The following is a 27511-nucleotide window of genomic DNA, read 5'->3' as shown; positions in this document are numbered from 1 at the left end:
TTTGGTGCAGTGGTTAAGTGTGCGGACTCTTATCTGGGAGAACCGGGTTTGATTCCTCACTCCTCCACTTGCAGCTGCTGGAATGGCCTTGGGTCAGCCATAGCTCTTACAGAGGTTGTCCTTGAAAGGGCAGCTTCTGTGAGAGCTCTCTCAACCCCAACCACCTCACAGGGTGTCTGTTGTGGGGGAGGAAGATAAAGGAGATTGTGAGCCGCTCTGAGATTCGGAGTGGAGGGCGGGATGTAAATCCAATATCTTCTTCATCTTCTTAATTTGCATCCCACCCTTCCTGCAAACAGGCCCAGGGTGGGTTTCATCATATGTTTAAAACAATTAAAATAACAACATACAGAATCACAGATTTGGGGTTGTTTGGGTGATTGGTTCATTTCATGGTCCTGGCTGTTACCTGCAAAGTCTTAGGTCTTACAGATGTACAGGAGTACCTCTCCCCATATGATCTGCAATTCCTTTGCTCATTTTAGCAAAGGCAAAGGATGACATTGATAGTGATGCTTAGACAAATTCTCATTTGTGGCTGCCACTTAGAATGGTTTAAAAGGGCATCTTTAAAATGTGTTTAAGATAATGAACTGAAGCACAGAAAAAACACAAAGCAGTTTTACTGCATTAAGTACTATACATATCGTATTATCTTATTGGATTGCTTTCTAATTTCATAATCCATTTTACTGTACTTTAATGCCTTTTCAGACTTCAGCCATTATTATGGATTTTCCCTTCTGTGAATTTTTGGTGAACTGTAAAGGTGTGCACTCTAATGGAAGTTTTTGCATACTTGAGGCATTTATATGGTTTCTTCCTTGTGAATGCTTTGACATCTCTCCAAAAGAAACTTTTCCCACACTCCAGGCATTGATGTAGTTTCCTTCCTGTGTGAATTCTTTGATGGGAAACAAGGCTTCTACTCTGACTAAAGCTTTTTCCATCCACCAAGCTTTTACGTGGTTTCTCTCCTGTGTGAAAACTTTCATGGGAAGTTAGTTCAGCATTTCATCCATGCTCCAGGCAGTTATGGAGCTCTAGCCCCACCGGTGGAGTTCCTGAAGGCACCCAGGTTTGGGCCACTATGTGACACAGAGTGTTGGACTCAATGGGCCATTAGACTAATTCAACATGGCTTCTCTTATGCTCTTATATGGGTTTTCCTACATGAATTCTTCGATGGATTGTAAGGTGTGCATTCTGACTGAAGTTTTTCCCACACTCCAAACATTTAAACGGTTTCTCCCCTGTGTGAATTCTTTGATGGGTAGTAAGGCTGCAACTCAAACGGAAGCTTTTCCCACACTCCAGGCATTTATATGGTTTCTCTCCTGTGTGAATTCTTTGATGGTAAACAAGGCTTGAACTGTGACTGAAGCTTTTTTCACATTCCTGGCATTCGTATGGTTTATTCCCTGTGTGAATTCTTTGATGGGAAGCTAGCTGGACCTTTCGTCCAAAGCTCTTTCCACACTCCAGGCATTCATATGGTTTCTCCCCTTTGTGAATTCTCTGATGAGTTGTCAGGTGGTCACTCCGACTGAAGCTTTTCCCACACACCAGGCATGTGTATGGTTTCTCCCCTGTGTGAATTCTTTGATGGGTTGTAAGGCTGTTACTCCGACTGAAGCTTTTCCCACACTCCAGGCATTTATAAGGTTGCTTCTTTATGTGGATTCTTTTTTGGTAAGCCAGGCCCGACCTGGGGAACAGGGGAAACACCTCCTCTTCTCCTTCCAGCCAGGATATAAGGCCAGGTTTGGCAGACAGAGGTCCTTTTATCAGGAAAAAAAAGTACAAGATTAGAATTCTTCCCTATGCACATTGATTCATATATTCCAAACCAGCTGAACTCTATTCCTCCAGACACAATAGGTAAATAATACACAGCTGGGCTGCTCTGCAGACTACAGAACGGGTAGATCCAAGTAGGCAGCCGTGTTGGTCCGAAGTAGTTGAACAAAATAGGAGTCGATTGCGCCTTTAAGACCAACTTAGTTTTCAGAACGTAAGCTTTCGTGCGCTCTTAAGCACACTTCATCAGATGAGGAATCCAGCACAGTGAGCAAAGCCATAGAGAGCTGAGCAGAGCCATACAGAGCTGGTAGGCAGTGGCCCAGAATGCAACATGGTATAGATTTCAGAACCAATGAGAGTGAAGTCAAATTATCTGGTAGGCAGTGATTTAGAATAGTGAATTTTACTATTAATTTTACTATTCTAAATCACTGTCTACCAGATAATTTGGTTCTGAAATCTGTACCATTTTGCATTCCGAGCCACTGCCTACCAGCTATCTATGGCTCTGCTCACTGGGTCAGATTCCTCATTTGATGAATCGTGCTTAGAGAGCACACGAAAGCTTACGTTCTGAATGAAACTAAGTTGGTCTTAAAGGTGAAATCGACTCCTGTTTTGTTCTACAGAATGGGTAGTGAGGCCAACAACCTGGAGGAAAAAAATGTCCTGCCCTTTGAATAGAGGCTTTAACTTTTTTTTAAAGGGCAGCTGAAGCTTTTCAATGGAATGGCCGTCAATCACATCACCTGGTCAATTACATCCTACACCTACTTACCTTCTCCTAAGGGGGGCAAGACATTTCCCCCGCCCAGGATGCTGGCAACCCTGAATACAGGTCAAGAATTCTCCAGCTGAATCCAATCTTAGAATATTTATTCTTGTGACTTTACTGTGTATTGTGGGCCCCCCTGAGCCTGCTTCAGTAGGGAGGGCGGGATAAAAATAAACTAAACTAAATTAAACTAGGGGTCTGTCACCAGAGGTCACCATCAGTGTTCCCTCTAAGCTAGCTCACACATTTTCGTCTTAGCTCAGGAAGGATGGCCCCTGAGCACATTTATCTTAGCTCAGGAAGGATGACCCCAGAGCACAGTAATTTATGCAGTAGCTCACAACTGTTTTTGAAGAGCCCAGTGGCGCAGAGTGGTAAAGCTGCAGTACTGCATTCTGAACTCTCTGCTCATGACCCGAGTTTGATCTTGGTGGAAGATGGGTTCAGGTAGCCAGCTCCAGGTTGACTCTGCCTTCCATCCTTCCGAGGTCAGTAAAATGAGGACCCAGCTTGCTAGGGGGAAAGTGTAGATGACCGAGGAAGGCAATGGCAAACCACCCCGTAAAAAAGTCGTGATGCAATGTCATCTCAGAGTTGAAAACGACTGGTGCTTGCACAGGGGACTACCTTTACCTTTTACAACTTTAATGCCAGTAGCTCACAAAGTAGAATTTTTGCTCACAAGACTCTGCAGCTTAGAGGGAACATTGGTCACCATGACTTCCAGGTGCACACACACAGGAAAAAAATACCAAAAAATACAAATACTTTTATGTGCAAGGCATAGTAAGGTGCATTTCAGATGAATGGAATAGAGAGATTCTTCTTGTAACTACCAGACATCTGGCTAAATAGTCAGACCAATGACTTGACACACTACAAGAAAACTTACTATGTTTGTATCATTCAGAGTTACTGTTGCGACACTGCCTAGGTTGTCTAGTTAGCAGTTAATCTGTACTCACGGGAATTCTCTTGGATGCCCAATAACTCTTCTTTCCAGAGGTAAGATGTTTCCCCAAAGAAGTTGTCAGAATCTAAGGAGATCCTGAATTGTACTGGATCTTGTACAGTCACATCTCAGCACAGGTGAGGCAAGGCCCAGAGTGGAAGAAAGCCCCTGTTTAGATGCCTCCCACCTTCTCCAGGCCAGGCATCACTTTTTTTCTGTAACAGGAACTCCTTTGCATATTAGGCCACACAACCCTGATGTAGCCAATCCTCCAAGAGCTTACAGTAGGCCCTGCAATAAGAATCCTGTAAGCTCTTGAAGGATTGGCTACATAAGAGGGGTGTGGCCTAATATGCAAAGGAGTTTCTGATACAAAAAAAAGTCCTGCTTAAGAACATAAGAGAAGCCATGCTGGATCAGGCCAATGGCCCATCCTGTCCAACACTGTGTCACACAGTGGCCAAGAAACCCAGGTGCCATCAAGAGGTCCACCAGTGGGGCCAGGACATTATAAGCCCTCTCACTGCTGCCCCCCTCAAGCAACAAGAATACAGAGCATCACTTGTGGCTAATAGCCACTGACGGACCTCTGCTCCATATGTTGATCCAATCCCCTCTTGAAGGTGTCTGTGCTTGTACTGCCACCACCTCCTGTGGCAGCGAATCCTATGTGTTCATCACCCTCTCTTATTGCCCTTTCACATGGTCCAAGGGCTGTAAGGCAGGGCCTCCCCTCTTTGGAAGGAGAACCCCAAATCCTTGCAAGATCTGTATACAGACCTTCGCCAAAGGGCCCAACCACGTCCTTCCTCAACAATGAAGGACGTGTAGACAAACCTCACAGCATCAAGGGAAAAGGTGCCTCACCCAGAGAAGCCACATGGCCAAAATTCTCCAGCATGACTTCCTTGTAGAGAACTCTTTGAGCTGGGCTCAGCAGGGTCCACTCCCCCTTGGTGAAATACACGGCCACCTCTTCAAAGGACACCAGATCCTGGAGAAGGAAAAGGAAGACGAAGGGGAGAAAGAAGAACCCCCCGCCCAAAAAAATCTCTGGAAAACTGGTCCATGCAGGGGTGGAATTCTAGTAGGAGCTCCTTTGCATATTAGGCCACACACCCCTGATGTAGCCAATCCTCCTGGAGTTTACAGTAGGCCCTGTACTAAGGGCCTTTTAAGCTCTTGGAGGATTGGCTACATCAGGGGTGTGTGGCCTAATATGCAAAGGAGCTCCTGCTAGAATTCCACCCCTGGGTCCATGAAAAAAAACCAGGTGGAGATCAGAGTCCTTAGGTTGTCCCTTCCCAGCAATCCTTGGGGTTATACTGGGGACAGAAGGGTGGTAGGCACTCGCAAGGTCTACCAACCGGTATCTTCTCGGGCTTCCTTCAGCTCACCACAGCATGGACAGCAGGGCCTTTTTTTTTTTGGTAGCAGGAACTCCTTTGCATATTAGGCATGCATGGAGCCCAGATTCGAACCCAGGCACAGCAAGGCCTTTGTGGTGGTTACCCCCACAGACCCTACCTTCCCCAGCAAGTGCAGTTTTGTTTTATAGTCCTTGTTGAGATTTCTCTGCAGGGCTTTTTTTTAGCAGGAACTCACAGGAATGCAGTTCCAACTGGCTTGGTGTCAGGGGGTGTGGCCTAATAGGCAAATAAGTTCCTGCTGGGCTTTTTCTACCGAAAAGCCCTGTGTGAAACAATGGTGACATCAGGGAGTGGGGTCTAATATGCAAATAAGTTCCTGCTAGGAAAAAAGTCCTGCTTCTCTGCACATGTATCCCAAGGCAGGCGGTGGCCAGAACTAAGGGGAAGGGGCCCAATGCTCTGAACCATGAGACAGAAAAGGAACCATCCCTGCCCTCCACTCCATGTCTCTCCAGAGACCCCATTCCCTTACCTGGGCAAGTGTCATGGCGGCTCTTTCCACTCCACTGCACAGAGGAGATGGGGGAGGAGGTATCAAGGGTATCTTTAAACTGCTGCCAGGGAGGGAGGGAAAGAAAAATGGAGGGAAACCCTTTTTATTACACACACATTTTCCATGCTATTCCCTTGAAGTGACTCGGTCTCCAAATTTGTGTTGGATTACAATTCAAGATCCTTAGATTTATTAAATTAGCTCTGGCTTGTTTTGCTAGACACCTCTCTCCCCAGGGGTCATTTAGAAGAAAATGATGTGCGTGAGCTCATGAGCACAACTCATATGCATATTGCATATTGCACATGCATATTGCATATGCCACACACCCCTGACATCATTGGAAAGTGTACTAAATTATATCAGCTCAGCATCTACCTTAAAATTATATCAGCTCAGCATCTACCTTCTTGAATTAGAACTGCCTTAATCAAACCTTACTACCATCCAGCTTTCCCACTAAACGGCGTTAGCATGAGCTAGCTTACAGATTTTTAGCCTCCAGCTCACATATTTTTGTCTTATCTCAGGAAGGGTGACCCCAAAGCACAATAATTTATGCAGTAGCTCACAACTTTAATGCCAGTAGCTCACAAAGTAGAATTTTTGCTCACAAGACTGCAGCTTAGAGGGAACACTGCTACCATATTTTTAAAATTCCTTTCTCCTGTGGCCACAGTGGCATGATGATTTCCATCTGTCTGCTTTATGGGTTTTGGTTATTTCCCCTTTTTTGTGGGGGAAATATTAGAAAGTTTGTCAAACCTTAGAGTTGAAGAAGAAGAAGAAGATATTGGATTTATATCCCGCCCTCCACTCCGAGGAGTCTCAGAGTGGCTCACAATCTCCTTTACCTTCCTCCCCCACAACAGACACCCTGTGAGGTGGGTGGGGCTGGAGAGGGCTCTCACAGCAGCTGCCCTTTCAAGGACAACCTCTGCCAGAGCTATGGCTGACCCAAGGCCATGCTAGCAGGTGTAAGTGGAGGAGTGGGGAATCAAACTCGGTTCTCCCAGATAAGAGTCCGCACACTTAACCATTACACCAAACAGCAGAATTCTCACAGGGGGTATGAACAATGGAGCCCAGAAGCAAGTATGGGGAGGTGGGGGGTAAGAAAGAACAAGCACAATAAAATTTAGAGGTTTTGAAGTTCCGCTCCTGTGAGCTCTTACCCAAAATGAGGCCTTCCTCTCCCATCCAGCACCTCGCACTGCTGACCTCAAAGACATCTGGCAACTCTGGTCAGGGGTCATTTTGTAGAAAAAGAGGTGCTGGAGCTCATGAGCACAACTCATTTACATAGAATCATAAATCATAGAGTTGGAAGGGACCTCTAGGGTCATCTAGTCAAACCCCCTGAACAATGCAGGAAATTCACAAACACCTCCCTCTAAATTCACAGGATCTTCATTGCTGTCAGATGCCCATCTAGCCTCTGTTTAAAAACCTCCAAGGAAGGACAGCCCACCACCTCCTGAGGAAGCTTGTTCCACTGAGGAATCGCCACAGAAAACAATTCCACACCATCCTCTATATGACAGCCCTTCAAGTACTTGAAGATTGTGATCATATCACCTCTCAGCTGCCTCCTTTCCAGGCTAAACATCCCCAGCTCCTTCGCCCTTTCCTCATAGGACTTGGTCTCCAGACCCCTCACCATCTTCGTCGCCCTCCTCTGGACTCATTCCAGCTTGTCTATATCCTTCTTAAAATGTGGTGCCCAAAACTGAACACAATACTCCAGGTGAGGTCTTACCAGAGCAAAGTGATACCATCACATCCCGTGACCTGGACACTATACTTCTGTTGATACAGCCCCAAATTGCATTTGCCTTTTTAGCCACCGCATCACACTGTTGCCTCATGTTCAGCGTATGATTCACTAAGACCCCTAGATCTTTTTCGCACATACTACTGCTAAGACAAGTCTCCCCCATCCTATAACCATGCATTGGATTTTTCCTACCTAAATGCAGAACTTTACATTTACCCCTGTTAAAATTCATTTTATCGATTTTAGCCCAGTTTTCCAGCCTGTCAAGGTCATCCTGTATCCTGTTTCTGTCTTCTTCTGTGTTTGCAACCCCTCCCAATTTCATATCATCTGCATGTGCCACACACCCGACATCACCAGAAGGTGTACAAAATTATATCAGCTCAGCATCTACCATAAAATGCTTCTATAATTATAATTGCCATAATAAAACTTTACTCCCATCATACTTCTAAAATTACTTTCTTCTATGCGGCCATAGTGGCACGTTGAAGATTTCCATCTGTCTGCTTTATGGGTTTTGGTTCTTTCCTCATTTTTTGTGGGGGGAAATATTAGAAAGTTTGTCCAGTCTTAAGAGCTCAGCAAAATTCTCACAGGGGATTTGAACAGTGGAGTCCAGAAGCAAGTATTTGAGGAGGGGGTAAGAAAGAAAGGGCACAATAAAACTTAGAGGTTCCACAGCTCCACTCCTGTGAGCTCCTGCCCAAAATGAGGCCTACCTCTTCTATCCAGTGCTCAGCACTGCTGACCCCAAAGAGATTAGGCAACTCTGGTTCATAATATTGGGGAGCTTGGAGGGAAAACCCCCACCCCACCCCCAGGGGAGAATGAAAGTAGCCCTAGACTTAGAGGAGCTGCATTTCCAAAGGGAGAAGCGGGGAGAGCTCCTCTGACCAACCCACTTCAGTTTCCCCTAACAGCTAAAGACCCTCTTTGAATTTGGATTCAGAGACAAACTTCAGCACAAAGCAACAGTGCCAGGAGACAGCTTCTGCTGTGTGTGTGTGTGTGTGTGTGTGTGTGTGTGGTTCTGCTGGTATGCAGGGCCGGTGTTAGGGTTTTTGGTGCCCTAGGTGAGCTGCCCGCTAGTGCCCCCCCCCCAAATGTCAAAAACAGAGAATTGTAGGAAAAATGAAGAAACCTGAAACTATTTACCCTTTTAATTTACAGAGTTTTTTATTTTAAAAATTTCTTTTTTAAAAAAAATTGTGAGATTAAGCAACAAAAATAGTGAGAATACTACTTGATCCTTTTAGCTGGAAGTGACAGGGGCAAGACCTTTCGCATGCAAGAAGGATGTTCAACCACTGAGCTATAGCTCCCACACCATGGCTTTGTTAAAGTAGAGTAGGAAGGATGAGTGGCAGCAGACAACTTCAACAGGAGCCAATTTTTAGAAACTGCAATTGTCTCTACTTCAGCTTTTACAATTTATTCTGGCCAGGCACTATCCACTTTCACATTTCCAGAGTCTGTAACAGACCCGGGAAACGCAAAACCGGCCGGGCAGCGTCTGCACTCCATAGAGTCTGCTTCCCAGTGGGGGAGAGAGGGTGCTGGTGTGGGGAGAGAGGGTGCTGGTGCTCCCTAGGCCAGGTTGGGCCCTAGGCAGATGCCTACTTGGCCTACTTCCACAGGGAGGGACAGTGGCTCAGAGGTAGAGCATCTGCTTGGTAAGCAGAAAGTCCCAGGTTCAATTCCTGGCATCTCCAAAAAAGGGTCCAGGCAAATAGGTGTGAAAAACCTCAGCTTGAGACCCTGGAGAGCCGCTGCCAGTCTGAGTAGACAATACTGACTTTGATGGACCAAGGGTCTGATTCAGTATAAGGCAGCTTCATACGTCCATATGTCCATGTCCACGCACCAGCCATAGACTCAAGGCATTGACTGAAGCCACCAAAGATGAGACGGAACTTCCTCTTCTTTCATCCAGCATCTAGCAAATGTTGACCCCTGAAAAGATCCTGCAACTCCTGTTTATCATCTCATGGGGCCTGCAATTCCCACACACTCTCAGGAGCAGAAAAGTAGCCCCCAGTTTAGAGGACCAGGACTTCCAAAGGGAAGATTATGATATTGGATTTATATCCCTCCCTCCACTCCGAATCTAAGAGTGGCTCACAATCTCCTTTATCTTCTTCCCCCCACAACAAACACCCTGTGAGGTGAGTGGGGCTGAGAGTGTTCTCAAGGACAACTCTTGCGAAAGCTATGGCTGACCCAAGGCCATTCCAGCAGCCGCAAGTGGAGGAGGAGGAGGGACAGTGGCTCAGTGGTAGAGCATCTGCTTGTTAAGCAGAAGGTTCCAGGTTCAATCCCTGGCATCTCCAAAAAGGGTCTAGGCAAGAAGGCATGAAAATACTCAGCTTGAGACCCTGGAGAGCCGCTGCCAGTGTGAGAAGACAATACTGACTTTGATGGACCAAGGGTCTGATTCAGTATAAGGCAGCTTCATATGTTCATAAGTGGAGGAGTCAGGAATCAAACCCAGTTCTCTCACATAAGAGTCTGCACACTTAACCACTACACCAGACTGGCTCCTGTACCCTGCCCAGGTCAGCTGGGTTGTTGGAAATCTTGTGGCAGAAAGAAGAAAAGTCCTGTTGGGGCCAGGCCGGAAAGAAGCAAAGACGGGCAGGAATGTGTAGGCGACCCACCCTTCTTCCCTCACCCCCCAAATCTCCTGTCCCTCTTGCTGCTCCCTAGCTTTGACCCATTTCCCTGCACCCCCATCTCGGGTCTAAAAGGTCCCTTTCTCTTTTATGTCTCCTGCAGGTCTCTTATTTCCCAGCTCTTCTTTCTTGGGGAATTTGCCTTTGCACAGGAGTGGTCAAACTGTGGCTCAGGGGTAGCCAAACTTTCACACATATTGTGTGGCTCTTGAAGCCCATCCCACCCCCCACCCCCATGTCAGTTGGCTTGGAGAAAGCATTTTTCTCTTTAAATCATTTCTCTAAGCCAGCTGGTGGCTTGAAGAATGCATTTAAAATTAAAAGTTGCTTTCTTTCCACCTCCCCCCCAAATCTATTTGCTTTCTTTCTTCCATCCTTCCCTCCCTGCCTTGTGGCTCTCAAACATCTGACATTTATTTTATGTGGCTCTTACGTTACGCAAGTTTGGCCACCCCTACCTGGAGCAGAGGTCCATCAGTGGCTATTAGCCACAGTGTGTGTGTGTGTATGGAGAGGGGGAGGGCATATGGAAATCTCCCCCAGTTAACAGCCCTGCCCCTTTTATATAGCAAATTTAGCAACAGCTACATTGACAAGTTGACAACAGTTTAAGGATATAGACAAGCTGGAATGAGTCCAGAGGAAGGCGACAAAGATGGTGAGGGGTCTGGAGACCAAGTCCTATGAGGAAAGGGCGAAGGAGCTGGGGATGTTTAGCCTGGAGAGGAGGCGGCTGAGAGGAGACATGATCACCATCTTCAAGTACTTAAAGGGCTGTCATATAGAGGATGGTGTGGAATTGTTTTCTGTGGCCCCGAAAGCTAGGACCAGAACCAGTGGGTTGAAATTAAAAGAGATTCCGGCTCAACATTAGGAAGAACTTCCTGAGCGTTAAAGCAATTCCTCAGTGGAAGAGGCTTCCTCGGGAGGTGGTGGGCTCTCCTTCCTTGGAGGTTTTTAAACAGAGGCTAGATGGCCATCTGACAGCAGTGAGGATCCTGTGAGTTTGGAAAGGAAAGGAAAGGTTCCCTGTGCAAGTACCAGTTGTTTCCAACTCTGAGGTGATGTTGCTTTCACAACGTTTTCATGGCAGACGTTTTACTGGGTGGTTTGCCATTGCCTTCCCCAGTCATCTACACTCTCCCCTCCGGCAAGCTGGGTATTCATTTTGCCGACCTCAGAAGGATGGAAGGCTGAGTCAACCTCGAGCCGGCTACCTGAAAACCCAGCTTCCACCAGGGATGGAACAAAGGTCGTGAGCAGAGCTTAAGACTGCAGTACTGCAGCTTTAACACTCTGCGCCACCGGGCTCTTCCCTGTGAATTTAGGGGGAAGGATTTGTGAGTTTCCTGCATTGTGCAGGGGGTTGGACTAGATGACCCTGGAGGTTTTTTCCAGCTCTATGATTCTAAGTGTATATTTACAAACGTACTTTTGCAAACGTGGCACAGAGGCAGCAAATATAGCAATTGCTGCCTAGCAGAGCTTCTCTCCCTTGCCTGCCAGTCAAACACGCGTCAAATCCCACGCTTCAGTTTCACAAGGGGTCTTTGGGATTTGCATTGCAGCCCCCCGCCCCGCATCCTCCCTTCTTCTCCCCCCACTGCCCTGCAAACCCCCCTCCGAGCTCACCAGATGCCTCCCAGCCGCTGAAAAGTACAGCCAAAAAAACTCACAGGCGACCGGAGCAATAACAGGAGGCCAGAATGGGTCCGCCCTTCCCCGCCCCCTCCCCCCTGTGCCTCTCTAGGATTGCAGACTTTCCCCCTTTAACTCCTGGAGAGGATCGCTGCAGTTAAATTGACCCGGAAGACAGAAAGGAAAGGAGCTATCTGAGGAATGATTTAAGCTATATTCTGCCTAAGGATTACGTTGCACGGTGCTTATTATAACAGGAAGATGGAAAATTGCAAATGCAAAAACGGCCCTGTAAACAGATCTTCTTTTATTCTTCCCGAGTTTTTGGTTTCCACCCTGGTCTAGATCAGAACCTCTTTGGGTGCATGCACACTACACACTAAGCAATGCCTTTTGCACCTGGATTTTGCAAAGTGCATTATTTGGTGTAGAGGGAATGCACCCTCTCTCCGTTGACTGCGCATCAAAGACATGGCAGATTAGGGTTGCCAAGTCTGCCTCATGAAATATCTGGGGGCTTTCACCAGTGGTCTGACCTAGCCTCAGATCGCAAAGCATGGAAGCACACCATCCACCAGGCTGTCTCTCCCTTTGAGAACGCACGCATAGCTGGTCTTGAGGACAAAAGGAGATTGAGGAAGAATCGCACTGCTACAGCACCAACCCCAAATCAGACTTTTCCCTGCAGCCACTGTGGCCGGATCTGCCTGTTCCGCATCGGTCTTGTCAGCCACCAGCGAGCCTGCAGCAGACCTGGACTACTGCACCCTTCTTAAATCTTCGTTCGCGAAGTCAAGCCGAGAGAGGGGGTGGAGTCAGGAGCAAGGGTGTGACAAGCATACTCGAACCGCTAAAGGAGTTCTGGCAATCACATTTAAAGGGACCGGTACTTCTTTTAAATGCCCTCCTCCCATAGGAAATAATGGAGTGTCTCACAATCCTCTCTGGTTCTCATCACCCTGAACAATTTAGTGCCATCAGCAAACTTAGCCACTTGGCTGCTTACTCCCAACTCCAAATTATTAATGAACAAATTAAAAAGCATCAGACACAGTACTGAGCCCTGCGGCACCCCACTGCTTACCACTGTGAAAATTGCCTATTTACACTCACTCTCTGTTTCCTGTTTATTAGCCAATTTTTGATCCATGAAAGGACTTGTCCTTTTACCCTATGACTATTGATCTTACTTAGAAGCCTTTGATGAGGAACTTTATCAAAAGCTTTCTGGAAGTCAAGGTAAACATCTGTTAGGTCCTCTTTGTCCTCATGTTTGTTCATCCCTTCAAAGAATACTAACAAGATCTTCCCTTACAGAACCCATGTTGAGTCTTCCTCAATAGCTTTTGTTCATCAATGTGCCTACTAATTATTTCTGTAATAACAGTTTCCACCAACTTTCCTGGTATTAAAGTCAGACTGACTGGCCTGTAATTTCCTGGATCTCCTCTGGAGCCCTTTGTAAAGATGGGGGTGACATTAGCTACCTTCCAGTCCTCAGGAATGGAGGGAGATTTTAATGAAAGAGTACATATTTTTGTTCAGGAGATCCGCAAGTTTACATTTGAGTTCTTTCAGAATTCTTGGATGTATGCCATGTGAGCCTGGTGATTTATCAGCTTTTAGATTGTCTATCAAAGCAGTAGACAAGAGCACCTTTAAGACCAACTAAGTTTTATTCAGAATGTAAGCTTTTGTATGCTCTTAAGACAAATGGGAATGGAAGCAGCAATTCTTAATATAAGTGGGCAGTGTGGAATCATGGGAATGTTTTTAGCAGATTAAAAGAATCACAAATAGGATCTGTGTTTGTTAGTGTAGGACAAAGCAGGGCTGAAAAAATACTAGAGGGTGATAAAAAGCAGACTGCTGTCATCTCTCTCTCTCTCTCTCTCTCGGCTTGGCTTCGCGAACGAAGATTTAAGAAGGGTGCAATAGTCCACGTCTGCTGCAGGCTCGCTGGTGGCTGACAAGACCAATGCGGGACAGGCAGGTCCGGCCACAGTGGCTGCAGGGAAAAGTCTGATTTGGGGTTGGTGCTGTAGCAGTGCGATTCTTCCTCAATCTCCTTTTGTCCTCAAGACCAGCTATGCGTGCGTTCTCAAAGGAAGAGACAGCCTGGTGGATGGTGTGTCTCCATGCTTTGCGATCTGAGGCTAGGTCAGACCACTGGTGATGGTTGATGCGACAGGTGCCAAGGGATTTCTTCAAGGAGTCATAGGGGTGCCATAAATCTAGGTAATTTATGCTTAAGAGCATACGAAAGCTTACATTCTGAATAAAACTTAGTTGGTCTTAAAGGTGCACTTGTCTACTGCTTTGTTCTATTGCTTCAGACCAACATGGCTGCCTACTGGGGTCTATGTTGTCTATCAGTTGTAGGACCTCCTCTCTTGTCACCTCAATCTGACTCAGGTCTTTCAACACCCCTCCCAAAATCAGTGGTTCTGGAGTGGGCAAACACTTATCATCTTCCACAGTGAAGACAGATGCAGAAACTTCATCCAGCCTCTCAGCTATTTCTCTATCCATTCTTCATTGGAGTGGATTACTTTACCCTTCAAAGCCAGCTCTGATAATATGGACTCCTATCACTCCACTGAAGAATGGACTTTTGCCTTATAACTGAATAAGGAGATTTTTGGAGCCATTTAATTGTTTTTGGTGCTGTGTTGTCTATTCTTATATACACACATTTTTATAATGCTTTGTTGTCTATACTTATGAATTGATTTATATATTTTGGAAATTCACGTGAGAGAGTTTTCTCCCACTGCCCTGTCAAGTAGCTTGGAGAATGCATTTAAAGTTAAAGTTGCTTTCTTTCCACCTCTCCCTCCTCCATCTTCCTCCCTCCCATCTTGCAGCTCTCAAACATCTGACACCTATGTCTTGATGCTCTCAAACCTCTGACATTTATTATATGTGGCTTTTATGTTAAGGAAGTTTGGCCACCCCTGCACTAATGCGTCCATTTTGTCCAGGGGAACTAATCTCAGTAGTCTGGAGATAGCTGTAATCCCAGGAGGGCTCCAGGTCCCACCTGGAGGCTGGCATCCTTAAATGGAAGAGCACTGCTGACACATGACAGCATTAATCTAGGCTTTGGATCTGCCTGCCTGACATGGCTTGGCCCAACCAGATATGGCCCGGCCCAACCAGGTCTTTTTTATGTCAGATCCAGCCCTCATAACAAATGAATTGGCGCCCCTGAAGCTGGCGGCTCTTTCTGAAACCAGGAAAAACAAAGGGGAAGGAATAGCTTGCTTTGGCAGTCTCTCTCAGACATACAGCAGAGCTACTGAGCCAAACCTCTCTTCTTTCTATTGGCTGAGGCTCCTCTCCCTCCTGGTCCTCTGGAGAAGGAAGAAGTCAGAGCTTCCTTTTCCCAGTTCCCTGGATCACATGGAAGAGATACAAAGAAAGCACTTTTAAAACAAACAAATGCTAATATATTAATCATGTTTTATTTCTTTAATTTTGTGTTTGTGTTTCTTTGCTTGCCTGTGCAGTGAAAGCACTCTGCACATGCTCGGAGGCGCCCGGCTTTCAGGGCCAAGGCAGCCCCCTCCCCTCCGTTGCAAGAGACTTCGGAGCGGCCAGCAGGGGGGCTCCAGTGCGCGAAGAAGGAGCGGGCCTCGCTCGGTCTCCTCTGGAGGAGGAAGGGGCTGCGTCTGGCGGAGGGGAAACAAGATGGGCTGAGCAGGATCAGACTGGACGGCGCTCCCCCCACCCACCCCCAAGCGGAAGCGACCCACCCAGCTGTTCTATAGATCCCACATTCTCCCCCCTCCATCCATCCTGCAATCTCTGCAGGTAAAGGCCGACCTTTGCCCAGGTGGCTCCGGGGGATGGATGCGACGCACCTGAGCCAGGTAAGTGGTTGGGGGAGGCGTGCGTGCGGGTGGGAAGGTTCCCCAGCGGTGTATCGTTGGAACTCTCTGTCCCGGGCAGTGATGCTCTGTATTCTTGGTGCTTGGGGGGGGGGGGGCGGCTTCTAGTATCCTGGCCCCACTGGTGGACCTCTTGATGGCACCTGGGTTTTTTGGCCACTGTGTGACAGTGTGTTGGACTGGATGGGCCATTGGCCTGATCAAACATGGCTTTTCTTAAGTTCTTATTCCCTCCGGGGCCGGAGTAGAGAAATTGGGCTTTCTTGAGGCCAACAGTAAGCAAGAGGTGGCACTGTGGGAGGGGTAGGGTTGCCAATTCCAGGTTGGGAAACTCCCGGAGATTTGGAGATGATCAGGGGTGGAATTCTAGGAGGAGCTCCTTTGCATATTAGGCCACACACCCCTGATGTAGCCAATCCTCCAAGAGCTTAAAAGGCCCTTTTTTGTAAGCTCTTGGAGGACTGGCTACATCAGGGGTGTGTGGCCTAATATGCAAAGGAGCTCCTCTTAGAATTCCACCCCTTGGGATGATGGAACCTGGGGAGGAGAGGGACCTCAGTTGGGTACAATCCTGTAGAGGCCACCTTCTGAAGCATCTTTTTCTCCAAGAGATAGGATCCCTGGAGTCTGGCGATGAACTGTGATTCCAGGGGATCCCCAGGTCCCACCTGTAGGCTGGCATCCTTATCTGAGGGTGTCGGGAGGTGTGTACCCCATAGATTCATCACTCCGAACCAGACCTGATTCTATAAACAGTTGGAAGGGGGGGGATTGCTTCCTCTCCCCCCCAGGGTTCCTGTCTTGGGAATACCTGTTTTGCTTAGTGTGGGGGTGGCCAAACTTGCTTAACGTAAGAGCCACATAGAATAAACATCAGATGTTTGAGAGCTGCGAGACATGAAAGTTAGATGTTTGAGAGAAGGAAGAGAAGAAGGAAGGAAGGGGAAATGGAGATGGAAAGAAAGCAACTTTAAATGCATTTTCCAAGCCACCAGCTGGCTTGGCTTGGAAAAGTGATTTAAAGAGAGAAATGCCTTCTTTAAGTCAACCAATGGGGTGGTGGGAGCTCCGAGAGCCACACCATATGTGTGAAAGAGCCACATGTGGCTCCTGAGCCACAGGCTGATTCTGCACTCGTCTTGCTCCGGAGGCTTCTGTTTCTGCGTGAAGCAAGCTGGCAATTTCGCACCAGCAGCTCTGTGCCGCCATTTTGCATGGGGCAAACCCGTGATCTGCCGTGTTGCAGTGCAAACCTTCCCCCCTCCCCAGGTTTACACCATGGCGTGGCAAATCGCGGGTTTGCCCCTCGTGAAATGGCGGTGCGGAGCAACTGGTGCGAAATCACCAGCTTGCTCTGCACAGATGCAGACGCCTGCTCCGGAGCAAGGTGAGTGCGGAACCAGCCACAGTTTGGCCACTCCTGGCTTAGTAGGTTGTTGGAGGAAGCATCGTGTAGTTGTTGTGAGGGGACCTTTCCAAAATATGATCTAGGCAGCCCCCGTTGAAGTTCTCCATGCCCAAAGGCAGTTCTTAAAAATGACACAGAGCCTCTCGAGTAAAAATAAATGTGGCTCCCCCCACCCCCCAAATCCTCCTGGTATCCTCAATAATTATGATATTGATGTAGTGAATGCAAGAGCATCCTGGTCAGATCTAGCTTAGCATCGATCAAGTCCTGGTTCCCTCAGTGACCAGCTAAATTATCCCAAATGCCTGCACAAGGGAAGGGAAAGGCCCTCTGTGTTATTGCCCCCAAAACTGCTATCCAGAGATACATTGCCTCTGGATTTGGGAGGTTAAGAAACTAAGAAGAGCCATGCTAGATCAGACCCAATAGTCCAGCCTCCCATCTCACACAGTGGCCATCCAGAGACAACAGGGCAAAGAGTCTGAGGCCTTCCCCTAATAAGAACATTTATTTTATTTATTATTTGGATTTATATCCTACCCTCCCCAGAACAGGCTCAGGATGGATTGTTTATATATTATTTGAGAAACATTAGAAGAAGAGCCTTTATTGGCATAAGAGCACGAATAGAGCGGTTGAGAAGATTTGATACAATTTTGTTGTTTGGGAATCTGAGCCCTCCATTTCTGCCTGGAGCCAGAAACATTTTGAGATGAAAAAAGAATTTTATATTTTTGTGAAAACAAATGAAGGATGTAAAATTCAGAATTCTCTCCCCGCCCCCCCCTCACCCTGCATGGTCAGGAGACTCCAGAGTGCCTGAGCTGGGTGAAAATGGAAGCAGATGAAAGCCGCTGGTCTCAGAAGATCTCTCCTGTCAGGTTGGTCACACCTGGGGCATAACTGTATAGCCATGTGCTTTTGTGGCGGTTCTGGTTTTGTGGGGTTCTGATCAATGTTCCCTCTAAACTGCAGAGTCTTGTGAGCAAAAATTCTACTTTGTGAGCTATTGGTATTAAAGTTGTGAGCTACAGGCAATAAAGTTGTGAGCTACTGCATAAATCATTGTGCTCTGGGGTCATCCTTCACAAAAATGTGTGAGCTGGAGGCTAAAAATCTGTGAGCTAGCTCACGCTAACTCAGCGTAGCAGGAACACTGAGGCTTCCATGAGGATGGTAGCAACCTAGGCTTCTCCTAAATTTCTGGCAGGAGAGGGTGCCTTCAGGTTTCTCAGAAAGACACACAGAGAAATTGAAGTCTGCAAGTCTGAATTTATCCTCTTTGGGCAAATTCTCTGATCTATAGTACAGCTGGAGCTGAGGCATCTGGGAATGTTGTGTTTGACAAGCTGAGTTGGTGACATTTTATGAAAGAAATATTAAAAAGAGATCAAGACGGGTAACTGTATTAATCTGTCTGTAGCAACAGAAAAGAGCAAGAGTCCAGAGCACCTAAAAAAAAAATTGTGGCCAGGTAGGAGTTTTTGTGCATTGTTGATTGCCTCTTCAGATACCTGAAGTAACTCACGGAAGTACCTACCCTGCCACAAATTTTGTAAGTCTTTAAGGTGCCCCTGGACTCTTGCTCCTTTCTACCATTAAAAAAGAGGAGAGTACCACCTTAAAAAATTGTTTATAACCCCCCTTTCACACTGACAGTCAAGGTGGGTTACAAGACTTAGTCAGTACCTTGAAATGAACATGAGAACTAACAGGTAACTAGAGGACTGAGGAAAGGTGCTCTGAGGGAGTGATTTGCGAGGGACATCAAGGGCTCATCGGTGTGACCCTTGCAAGATTTCAGCAACCACAAACACGAGGGGGAAAAAACAACCCCCTGAGTAACAATCATGTTGGTCTGTTTACTATTTAACATTATAGAGAGCAACCAAATTGTTTAAAATAATATTTGAAGACTAGTAGCACCCTTGACCAAGCAGAAAATAACATGATCTGAAGATGATGATGATGATGATGATGATGATGATGATGATGATGAAGAATAAGATGATGCTGATATTGGATTTATATCTCACCCCCCGCTCCGAATCTCACAGTCTCAGAGTGGCTCACAATCTCCTTTATCTTCCCCCTCCCCCACAACGGACACCCTGTGAGGTGGGTGGGACTGAGAGGGCTCTCATAGCAGCTACCCTTTCAAGGACAACCTCTGTCAGAGCTATGGCTGACCCAAGGCTATTCCAGCAGGTGCAGGTGGAGGAGTGGGGAATCAAACCTGGTTCTCCCAGGTAGAGTCTGTGCACTTAACCACTATACCAAACTGGCTCTCAAGAGAAGAGATTGGATTTATACCCCCCTTTGCTAGCCAAAGGAGTCTGAGAACAGCGTACAAATCTCCTTTCCCTTCTCCTCCTCACAACAGACACCCTGTGACGTGAGGCAGGTGGGGCTGAGAGAGCTCTGACAGAAACTACTCTTGAGCAGAAGAGCCTTGATAGAACTGGTGGCTGACCCAAGGTCACATCAGCAGGTGCATGTGGAAGAGTGGGGAATCAAACCCGGTTCTCCCAGATAAAAGTCCATGCACTTAACCGCTAACTGGCTCTGGAAGCTGATCTGGAATCTGAACTCAGCACCTAGAACATGTTTTTATACTTGTTGTGGGCAGCCTTCCCATAAGGGACGGTCCGGAAAATACCTACAACAAGAAATCAAGGAAATCAGCTATAAGTTCCTGGGAGTAACAAAACAACTTCATAAATTCATTCTCTGCTTTTCAGAATCCTATTCATCATGTTTTTTTCTTCCTTACAGGCTGTTGGAGGCCTTAGAAACAGGTGAGTATCTGTGCTGGGTGTGCAATAGAACCTCTTGATTCAAGTCCAGTGACCAACAAGGTTTAAGAACATAAGAGAAGCCATGTTGGATCAGGCAAATGGCCTATCCAGTCCAACACTCTGTGTCACACAGTGGCCACCCCCCCCCCCCAAGTGCCATCAGAAGGTTCACAAGTGGATCTAGAAGCTCTTCCACTTTGCCTCCCCCCAAGCACCAAGAATACAGAGCATCACTGCCCCAGACAGTTCCAATAATATACTGTGGCTAATAGCCACTGATGGACCTCTGCTCCATATTTTTATCCAATCCCCTCTTGAAGCTGTCTATGCTTGTAGCCGCCACCACCTCCTGTGGCAGTGAATTCCACACGTTAATCACCCTTTGGGTGAAGAAGTACGGTACTTCTTTTTATCTGTTCTAACCCGACTGCTCAGCAATTTAATTGAATGCCCACGAGTTCTTGTATTGTGAGAAAGGGAGAAAAGTACTTCTTTCTCTACTTTCTCCATCCCATGCATAATCTTGTAATCTTATATCATGTCACCCTGCAGTCGATGTTTCTCCAAGCTAAAGAGGCCCAAGCGTTTTAACCTTTCTTCATAGTGAAAGTGTTCCAAACCTTTAATCATTCTAGTTGCCCTTTTCTGCACTTTTCCCAATGCTATAATATCCTTTTTGAGGTGCGGTGACCAAAATTGTACACAGTATTCCAAATGAGACTGCACCATCGATTTATACAGGGGCATTATAATACTGGCTGATTTGTTTTCAGTTCCCTTCCTAATAATTTCCAGCATGGCGTTGCCCTTTTTTATTGCAACCACACACTGTCTTGACATTTTCAGTGAGTTATCTACCACGACCCCAAGATCTCTCTCTTGGTCAGTCTATGCCAGTTCACACCCCATCAACTTGTATTTGTAGCTGGGATTTTTGGCCCCAATCCAAGCTGCCAGCTGGGTTGCCTTGGATATGCAATTTAAAGAGACAAGTGCCTTCTCCAAGCTGGCTGATGGGGCGGTGGGGGCTTCGAGAGCCACACAATATGTGTGAAAGAGCCGCATGCAGCTCCTGAGCCGCAATTTGGCCACCCCTGATTTAGGATGTCGCTTTCTCCTGAGTCAGGCTGTTCAATCAGACGTCTGAGTGGTGTGGACTCAACTACATATTATATTTTATAAAAATCGCCATGCATCAGTTGTGAGTTCCCTGTGAGAACTCAAATTTTAAAGCACTACAGGGGCTGTTTTGGACTAAGATTGTGCCATAAGAAGCCATGTTGTATCAGGCCAATGGCCCATCCAGTCCAGCACTCTGTGTCACACAGTGGCCAAAAATCCCAGGTTCCATCAATGGGGCCAGGACACTAGACGCCCTCCCACTGCTGCCTTTTCCCATGCACCAAGAATACAGACCATCACTGCCCCAGACAGAGAGTTCCGTGTGGGGCGGAGGGCTCTTGGCTTCTCCCTGTGCCATTTTCCCACCCTGAATTACCCTGTAGGATATTTTTTGCCCCATCCGAGGTCTACAAGGGTACAGAATGTGCCTCCAGCACTTCTCATTTGAGTCCCCACAGGGAACACGCAGATGGGGACCCACTGCAAGTGCTGGTTGGAACCGTATCTTAATTGTAACATGTTTTGGCCTCAGAGACCTGTGAAGTTAGAGGTGGACAGCCCGAATAACAGTGGATGACTTGTTTGAACCCTCTGAACTTCTCTTCTGTAGCATGGAAGGCGCTGTGATCCCCAAACCTGAACCTGACTGGGCAGAGCTGGAACAGGGATCTGACAATCCCATGGAGAAACAACCTACCCTTCAGGCTGCACTTATCGGATGTGATGGTGAGGTTCAGTCTGGTGTAGTGGTTAAGTGTGTGGACTCTTATCTGGGAGAACTGGGTTTGATTCCCCACTCCTCCACTTGTAGCTGCTGGAATGGCCTTGGGTCAGCCATAGCTATTGCAGGAGTTGTCCTTGAAAGGGCAGCTGCTGTAAGAGCTCCCTCAGCCCCACCCACCTCACAGGGTGTCTGTTGTGGGGGGAGAAGATATTCGATTGTAAGCCGCTCTGAGTCTCTGATTCAGAGAGGAGGGTGAGGTATAAATCTGCAATTTTCTTCTTCTCCTCTTATCTGGGAGAACCAGGTTTTATTCCCCACTCCTCCACTTGCAGCTGCTGGAATGGCCTGGGGTCAGCCATAGCTCTTGTAGGAGTTGTCCTTGAAAGGGCAGCTGCTGTAAGAGCTCTCTCAGTTCTACCCATCTCACAGGGTGTCTGTTGTGGGGGAGGATATAAAGGAGATTGTAAGCCGCTCTGAGTCTCTGATTCAGAGAGGAGGGCAGGGTTTAAATCTGCAGTCTTCTTCTTCTACTACTCCTCTTATCTGGGAGAACCTGGCTTGATTCCCAGCTCCTGCACTTGCAGCTGCTAGAATGACCTTGGGTCAGCCATATCTCTGGCAGGAGTTGTCCTTGAAAGAGCTCTCTCAGTCCCACCCACCTCACAGGGTGTCTGTTGCGGGGGAAGGAGATAAAGGAGATTGTAAGCCGCTCTGAGACCCTGATTCAGAGAAAAGGGCAGGGTATAAATCTGCAATCTGCTTCTTTCTCTCTTCCCTCCTGACCTCTCATAATTCCCCACTGCTATCTTCTCAGGGAATTTCTCTTCACTTGAATTTCACCCTCCCTTCTCCTCTGTCATGTCACCCCGCAGTCAACGTTTCTCCAAGCGAAAGAGCTATAGTACTATAGTAGGGGCTCACTTGATTGAATGCTTCATCATAAAAAAAAAATTTCCACACTGCCTATGGAAAATTAGCATGGAGAAGGATTCTGGCCTGGCTTTCTCCCTAAGCTGCTAGTTTTCTAAGAACAGGGAGGCTGTTTGTTTAACCCACTCCATTTCCCACAATTGGGACTCTGGGCAGCGTACAACATATGCGTACACAGTACTTAAAATGCATAAAAAGATACATCATTACATAATAATAAAATACAGTGTAGTACACTCCAATAATGCCAAATTCAATGTACTATATGATGGCATCATGAAACTTGGGACGCCACTGATTTCTTTCTTTCTTTCTTTCTTTCTTTCTTTCTTTCTTTCTTTCTTTCTTTCTTTCTTTCTTTCTTTCTTTCTTTCTTTCTTTCTTTCTTTCTTTCTTTTTCTCTCTCTCCCTTCCTTCCTGTCTCTCTCCCTTCCTTCCTGTCTCTCTCTCTCTCCCCCTCCCTCCCTTCCTTCTCTCTCTTGCACAGCAGAGCAAAATTGAGGTGTGCAGTCTGAGGTAGTACAGTCCAAACAGATTTATCACTGTTTCCTTATCAAGTGGAAATGATGTGAATTTGACCATCTCCCGTCTGCCTCACCTGAATCCTGAACTGGGTGATCCGATATGGAAACGTTCTGATCCCATAAGAGGTGTTGCATAGCAAATTCATTCCTCTGAGAACTAGACAAAGAACATGGAGAGGATGCGTGTCTGCTACCCGCCTCTCTGTGGGTTTCACACCCATCTTTATTCTCTTGCTCTGGCAGGTCAAGGTTGGGTGCCTGAGAAGGAAAGAAAAGAGGAAGAGGGAAACACTCCTAATAAAGGGAATTCAAAACAATCGTCTGGGGAGGTAAAAGCAGAAGATCAACGCCTCCAAGCTCCTGAGCAGGAAGAGATTGTGGAAGACGAGAGGAAAACCAAAAGGCAGAAGGATAAAATTCTGGCCGGCAACAGTCTAAATGAGCCAGTTTTTCATGTTCCAAGTGATAAAAACTCCACCAAGAGACACTCAGTGTGCAGCCAGTGTGGAAGATGCTTCAGCAGTATCTCTAGCCTCATTGCTCACGAGAGAATCCACACGGAAGAGAAGCTCTATAGATGCCTGAGCTGTGGGAAGACGTTTGGGAAGAAATCTACGCTCATTGTCCACGAAAGAATCCACACACAGGAGAAACCATACCCATGTCCCATCTGTGGGAGGAGCTTCAGCCAGATCTCCAGCCTCACGGCCCACCAGAGAATCCACACGGACGAGAAGCCATTTGAGTGTTCATTGTGCGGGAAGAGCTTCAGTGTGAAATCCAGCCTGATCGCCCATGAGAGAATCCACACAGGGGAGAAGCCCTACAAGTGCACAGATTGTGGGAAAAGCTTTGGCCACGTCTCTGCTCTCATTGCGCACGTGAGAACCCACAGAGGTGAGAAGCCCTTTACTTGCTCTGCGTGTGGGAAATGCTTCAGCCAGAGCTCCAACCTCATCGTGCACGAAAGAATCCACACTGGAGAGAAGCCCTACCAGTGCTCCGATTGCGACAGGAGCTTCAACTGCAGCTCAGTCCTCATTCGGCATCAGAGAATCCACAGCGAGGACAAACCGTACGAGTGTTCGGACTGCGGGAAAAACCTGAGCTGTAGCGCCAGCCTCATTAGGCATCAGAGGACCCACACGGGGGAGAAGCCCTTTGAATGCTTAGACTGCGGGGAAAGCTTCAGTGTGAAATCCAGCCTCAGTGACCACCGGAGAATCCACATGGGCGAGAAACCCGATAAATGTACAGACTGTCCAAAGGACGACTGTGTGAGGCCTTGCATTGGTGCAGACGAGAGACTCCACGGAAGAGAAAAGAGGTACAACTGTGCAGATTGTGGGAAGTGCTTTGCCAGGAATTCAAACCTCATTAGACACCAGAGGATCCATACAGGCAAGAAACCATACAACTGCACAGAGTGTGGGAAGAACTTCCTCTTGAGCTCAGACCTTATTGTCCATCAGAGAACCCACACGGGAGAGAAGCCATACCAGTGCTCAGACTGTGGCAAATGCTTTAGCTGGAGTTCTCAGCTCCACGTGCACCAGAGAATCCACACCGGAGAGAAGCCCTATGAGTGCTCAGACTGTGGCAAGAGCTTCACTTGTAGTTCAGGCCTGGCTAGACACCAGAGGACTCATGTAGGAAAGAAATGGTCGCAAAGCCCAGAATGAGGAGAGACCTGTGTTTGAATCTCACCGCACACCAGAAAACAGAAACTATACAAATGAGGGTACTGTGGGGAAAGTTTCCATACAAGACCTTCACACACAAGTGATTAAAATGGGGAATTTGCTGTCATGAGACTACATAGCTTTAAAAATGGGTTAGACAGATTCATGGAGGAGAGGTTTGTCAGTGACTACTAGACATGGTGACTAAAGGGAATCTTGGTGTTTGGAAGCAGTATACCTCTAAGCCAGGGGTGTCAAACTCATTTGTTATGAGGGCTGGATCTGACATAAATGAGATCTTGTCGGGCCAGGCCATGTGTGTACCTACTTACTACATTAATGAGCAGTCAGGTTAAAACGGATAAAAGGAAGTACTTCTTCACCCAAAGGGTGATTAACATGTGGAATTCACTGCCACAGGAGGTGGTGATGGCTACAAGCATAGCCAGCTTCAAAAGTGGATTGGATACAAATATGGATCAGAGGTCCATCAGTGGCTATTTTGGCCACTGTGATACAGAGTGTTGGACTGGATGGGCCATTGGCCTGATTCAACATGGCTTCTCTTACGTTCTTAATTTAAGATTAGGTAGCAGAGATACAAACTTTTTAAAGGACACAGACAAACATGACTAAAGTTTAATTTTTTTTTAAATCTTAAAACATGCTTAAAACATTAGCACTTGTTGGTCTTAATGGTGCTTTCTTTTTATTTCTCTCATGGGATCCAGGGAACTGGGCAAAGGAAGTTGCGGCCAGGAGGGGATGAGAAGGGGGAGGAGCATCAGCCAATAGAAAGAAGAGAGGCTTGGCTCAGAAGGTCTGCTGTGCAATTGAGAGAGCCTGGGAAAGCAAGTTGAGATGCATATGGAAACAAGAGAAAGGGATAAGGAAGCAGATGACAGCCAGTTGCTCGGGGGCCTGATTCAGCCCCTGGGCCGTGTGTTTGACACCCCTGCTCTAAATTCCCAGTTCCAGGAGGCAGAATCAGGGGAAGGCTTTGGCCTCCATGGTCTGTGTGAAACAGGATGCTGGACTAGATGGATCCTCACTGGTCTGATCCACCAAGGCTCATCTGATGTTCTTATGAAGGCCTCGGCCTCTCTGCCCTGTTGTTGGCCCTCCAGAGGAACTGGTTGGCCCCAGTGTGAGACAAGATGTTGGACGAGATGGGCCCCTGGTCTTATCTAGCAGGGCTCTCATGTTCTTATCAGGGAAAGGCCTCAGCCTTTATGCCCTGTTGTCAGTTGTCCAGAGGAACTGGTTGGCCACTGTGTGAGATAGGATGCTAGATGAGACAGACCAGTGGTGTGATCTAGCAGGGCACTTGTGTTTTTATCAGGGAAAGGCCTCAGCCTCTGTGTCCTGTTGTTGGCTGTCCAGAGGAATCAGTTGGCTACTGCATGGGACAGGATACTGGACAAGACTGATCTGAGCTAGCAGGGTTCTTCTTATGTTGAGCATCATGAAGAAGATGATATTGGATTTATATTCTGCCCTCCACTCTGAATCTCAGTCTCAGAGCGGCTCACAATCTCCTTTATCTTCCTCCCCCACAACAGACACCCTGTGAGGTAGGTGGTGCTGAGAGAGCTTTGACAGAAGCTGCCATTTCAAGGACAACTCCTAAGAGAGCTATGGCTGACCCAAGGCCATTCCAGCAGCTGCAAGTGGAGGAGTGGGGAATCAAACCCAGTTCTCCCAGATAAGAGTCTGCACACTCAACCACTACACCAAACTGGCTCTTACATGGATGCTGTAAATATAAAAACAGATGCCATCAGGATTAAGCAGTATTCTCAGCTTGTTAATGACCAAATGTATAGGAGAGGAACGGATTAAATGGATCATAGAATCATGAAGTTGAAAGGGACCTCCAGGGCCATCTAGTCTAATCCTCGGCACACTGATCAGCATCTCCCTGGGAATGTAAGAAAGGGCCACAAGAACTAAGCACTGATGCAATCAGCGTTCCCTCTAAGCTGAGTTAGCGTGAGCTAGCTCACAGATTTTTAGCCTCCAGCTCACACATTTTCATCTTAGCTCAGGAAGGAGCACACTAATTCATGCAGTAGCTCACAACTTTAATGCCAGTAGCTCACAAAGTAGAAATTTTGCTCACTGGACTCTGCAGCTTAGAGGGAACACTGGATGCAACCAATGCTCCTGCTAAGCTGTGGAATCTTGTGAGCTACTGCATATGTTACTTTGCTCTGGGGCCATTTTTCCTGAGCTGAGACAAAAATATGTGAGTCGGAGGCTAAAACACTGTAAGCTAGCTCACACTAGCTCAGCTTAAGAGGAAACGCTGAATGCAACCTAGTGTTTCATGGGGTATGGCTGCTTCCATAATTGTTGATGTAACAGATTACCAATTTTATTTTGTTTTGCTTTTTAAGCAGTGGGAGCCATCAGTATGTAGTTAAGACTGCAGACTTTTGTGATCCTCCACTCTTTGAGATAATACATGGACTATCATGGACTTACCTACATCTGGAAAATGAATGGACTTAAAATGGCCTACCTTACATTTTATATGCAGTCAGGGGGTTTTTTTGAGCAGGATCGCACAGTAACGCAGTTCCCGTTGGCTTGGCATCAGGGGGTGTGGCTTAATATGCAAATGAATTGCTGCTGGGCTTTTTCTACTAAAAAAAGCCCTGTATGTATTCCATTTTTGGAGTTTAATTGCATTATAATAAAACTCAGGCCGCATTTTGGGCAGGAGCTCTGGAACCTCTAAATTTTATTGTGCTCTTTCTTTATTGCACCCCCCCCCCCGCCAAATACTTTCTTCTGGGCTCTACTGTTCAAACCCCGTGAGAATTTTGCTGAACTCTTAAGATTTCACAAACTTTCTCATATTTTTCATCACAAAAAAAGGGAA

The 27511-nt window shown here is 46.9% G+C and overlaps 3 protein-coding genes and 1 non-coding gene across 7 annotated transcripts in view; 3 read left to right on the top strand and 1 right to left on the bottom strand.

Moving 5' to 3' along the window:
* The window catches only part of LOC132571225 (zinc finger protein 709-like), a 1224940-nt gene that overhangs the window by 771302 nt on the left and 426127 nt on the right, over positions 1-27511 (top strand). The gene's annotated exons all lie outside the window — the stretch shown is intronic.
* The window catches only part of LOC132571277 (zinc finger protein 420-like), a 166472-nt gene that overhangs the window by 46449 nt on the left and 92512 nt on the right, over positions 1-27511 (bottom strand). The window lies entirely within an intron of this gene.
* Positions 9493-9563, top strand: TRNAN-GUU (transfer RNA asparagine (anticodon GUU)). Its single transcript has one exon. It is a non-coding gene; the product is annotated as a tRNA-Asn (tRNA).
* On the top strand, positions 15259-24751 carry LOC132571297 (zinc finger protein 660-like). Its single transcript, XM_060238089.1, has 6 exons — positions 15259-15418; positions 17649-17725; positions 18570-18700; positions 19620-19642; positions 21375-21490; positions 23186-24751. Exons 3-6 carry the CDS (start codon positions 18695-18697, stop codon positions 24622-24624), a joined length of 1584 nt encoding a protein of 527 aa, XP_060094072.1. The 5' UTR covers positions 15259-15418; positions 17649-17725; positions 18570-18694; the 3' UTR covers positions 24625-24751.

The sequence above is a fragment of the Heteronotia binoei genome, chromosome 5, assembly GCF_032191835.1.
Source record: "Heteronotia binoei isolate CCM8104 ecotype False Entrance Well chromosome 5, APGP_CSIRO_Hbin_v1, whole genome shotgun sequence".
Taxonomy (NCBI): domain Eukaryota; kingdom Metazoa; phylum Chordata; class Lepidosauria; order Squamata; family Gekkonidae; genus Heteronotia; species Heteronotia binoei.
Note: the sequence above shows the minus strand (reverse complement) of the source record. Positions and strands in the feature narration are given on the sequence as shown.

Bases quoted from the DNA above. Each gene is read 5' to 3' on its own strand.
- LOC132571297 (XM_060238089.1), top strand. The intron at 19,643-21,374 runs GTGAGTATCTGT...TCTCTTCTGTAG, and splicing joins GTTGGAGGCCTTAGAAACAG to CATGGAAGGCGCTGTGATCC. The intron at 21,491-23,185 runs GTGAGGTTCAGT...TTGCTCTGGCAG, and splicing joins TGCACTTATCGGATGTGATG to GTCAAGGTTGGGTGCCTGAG.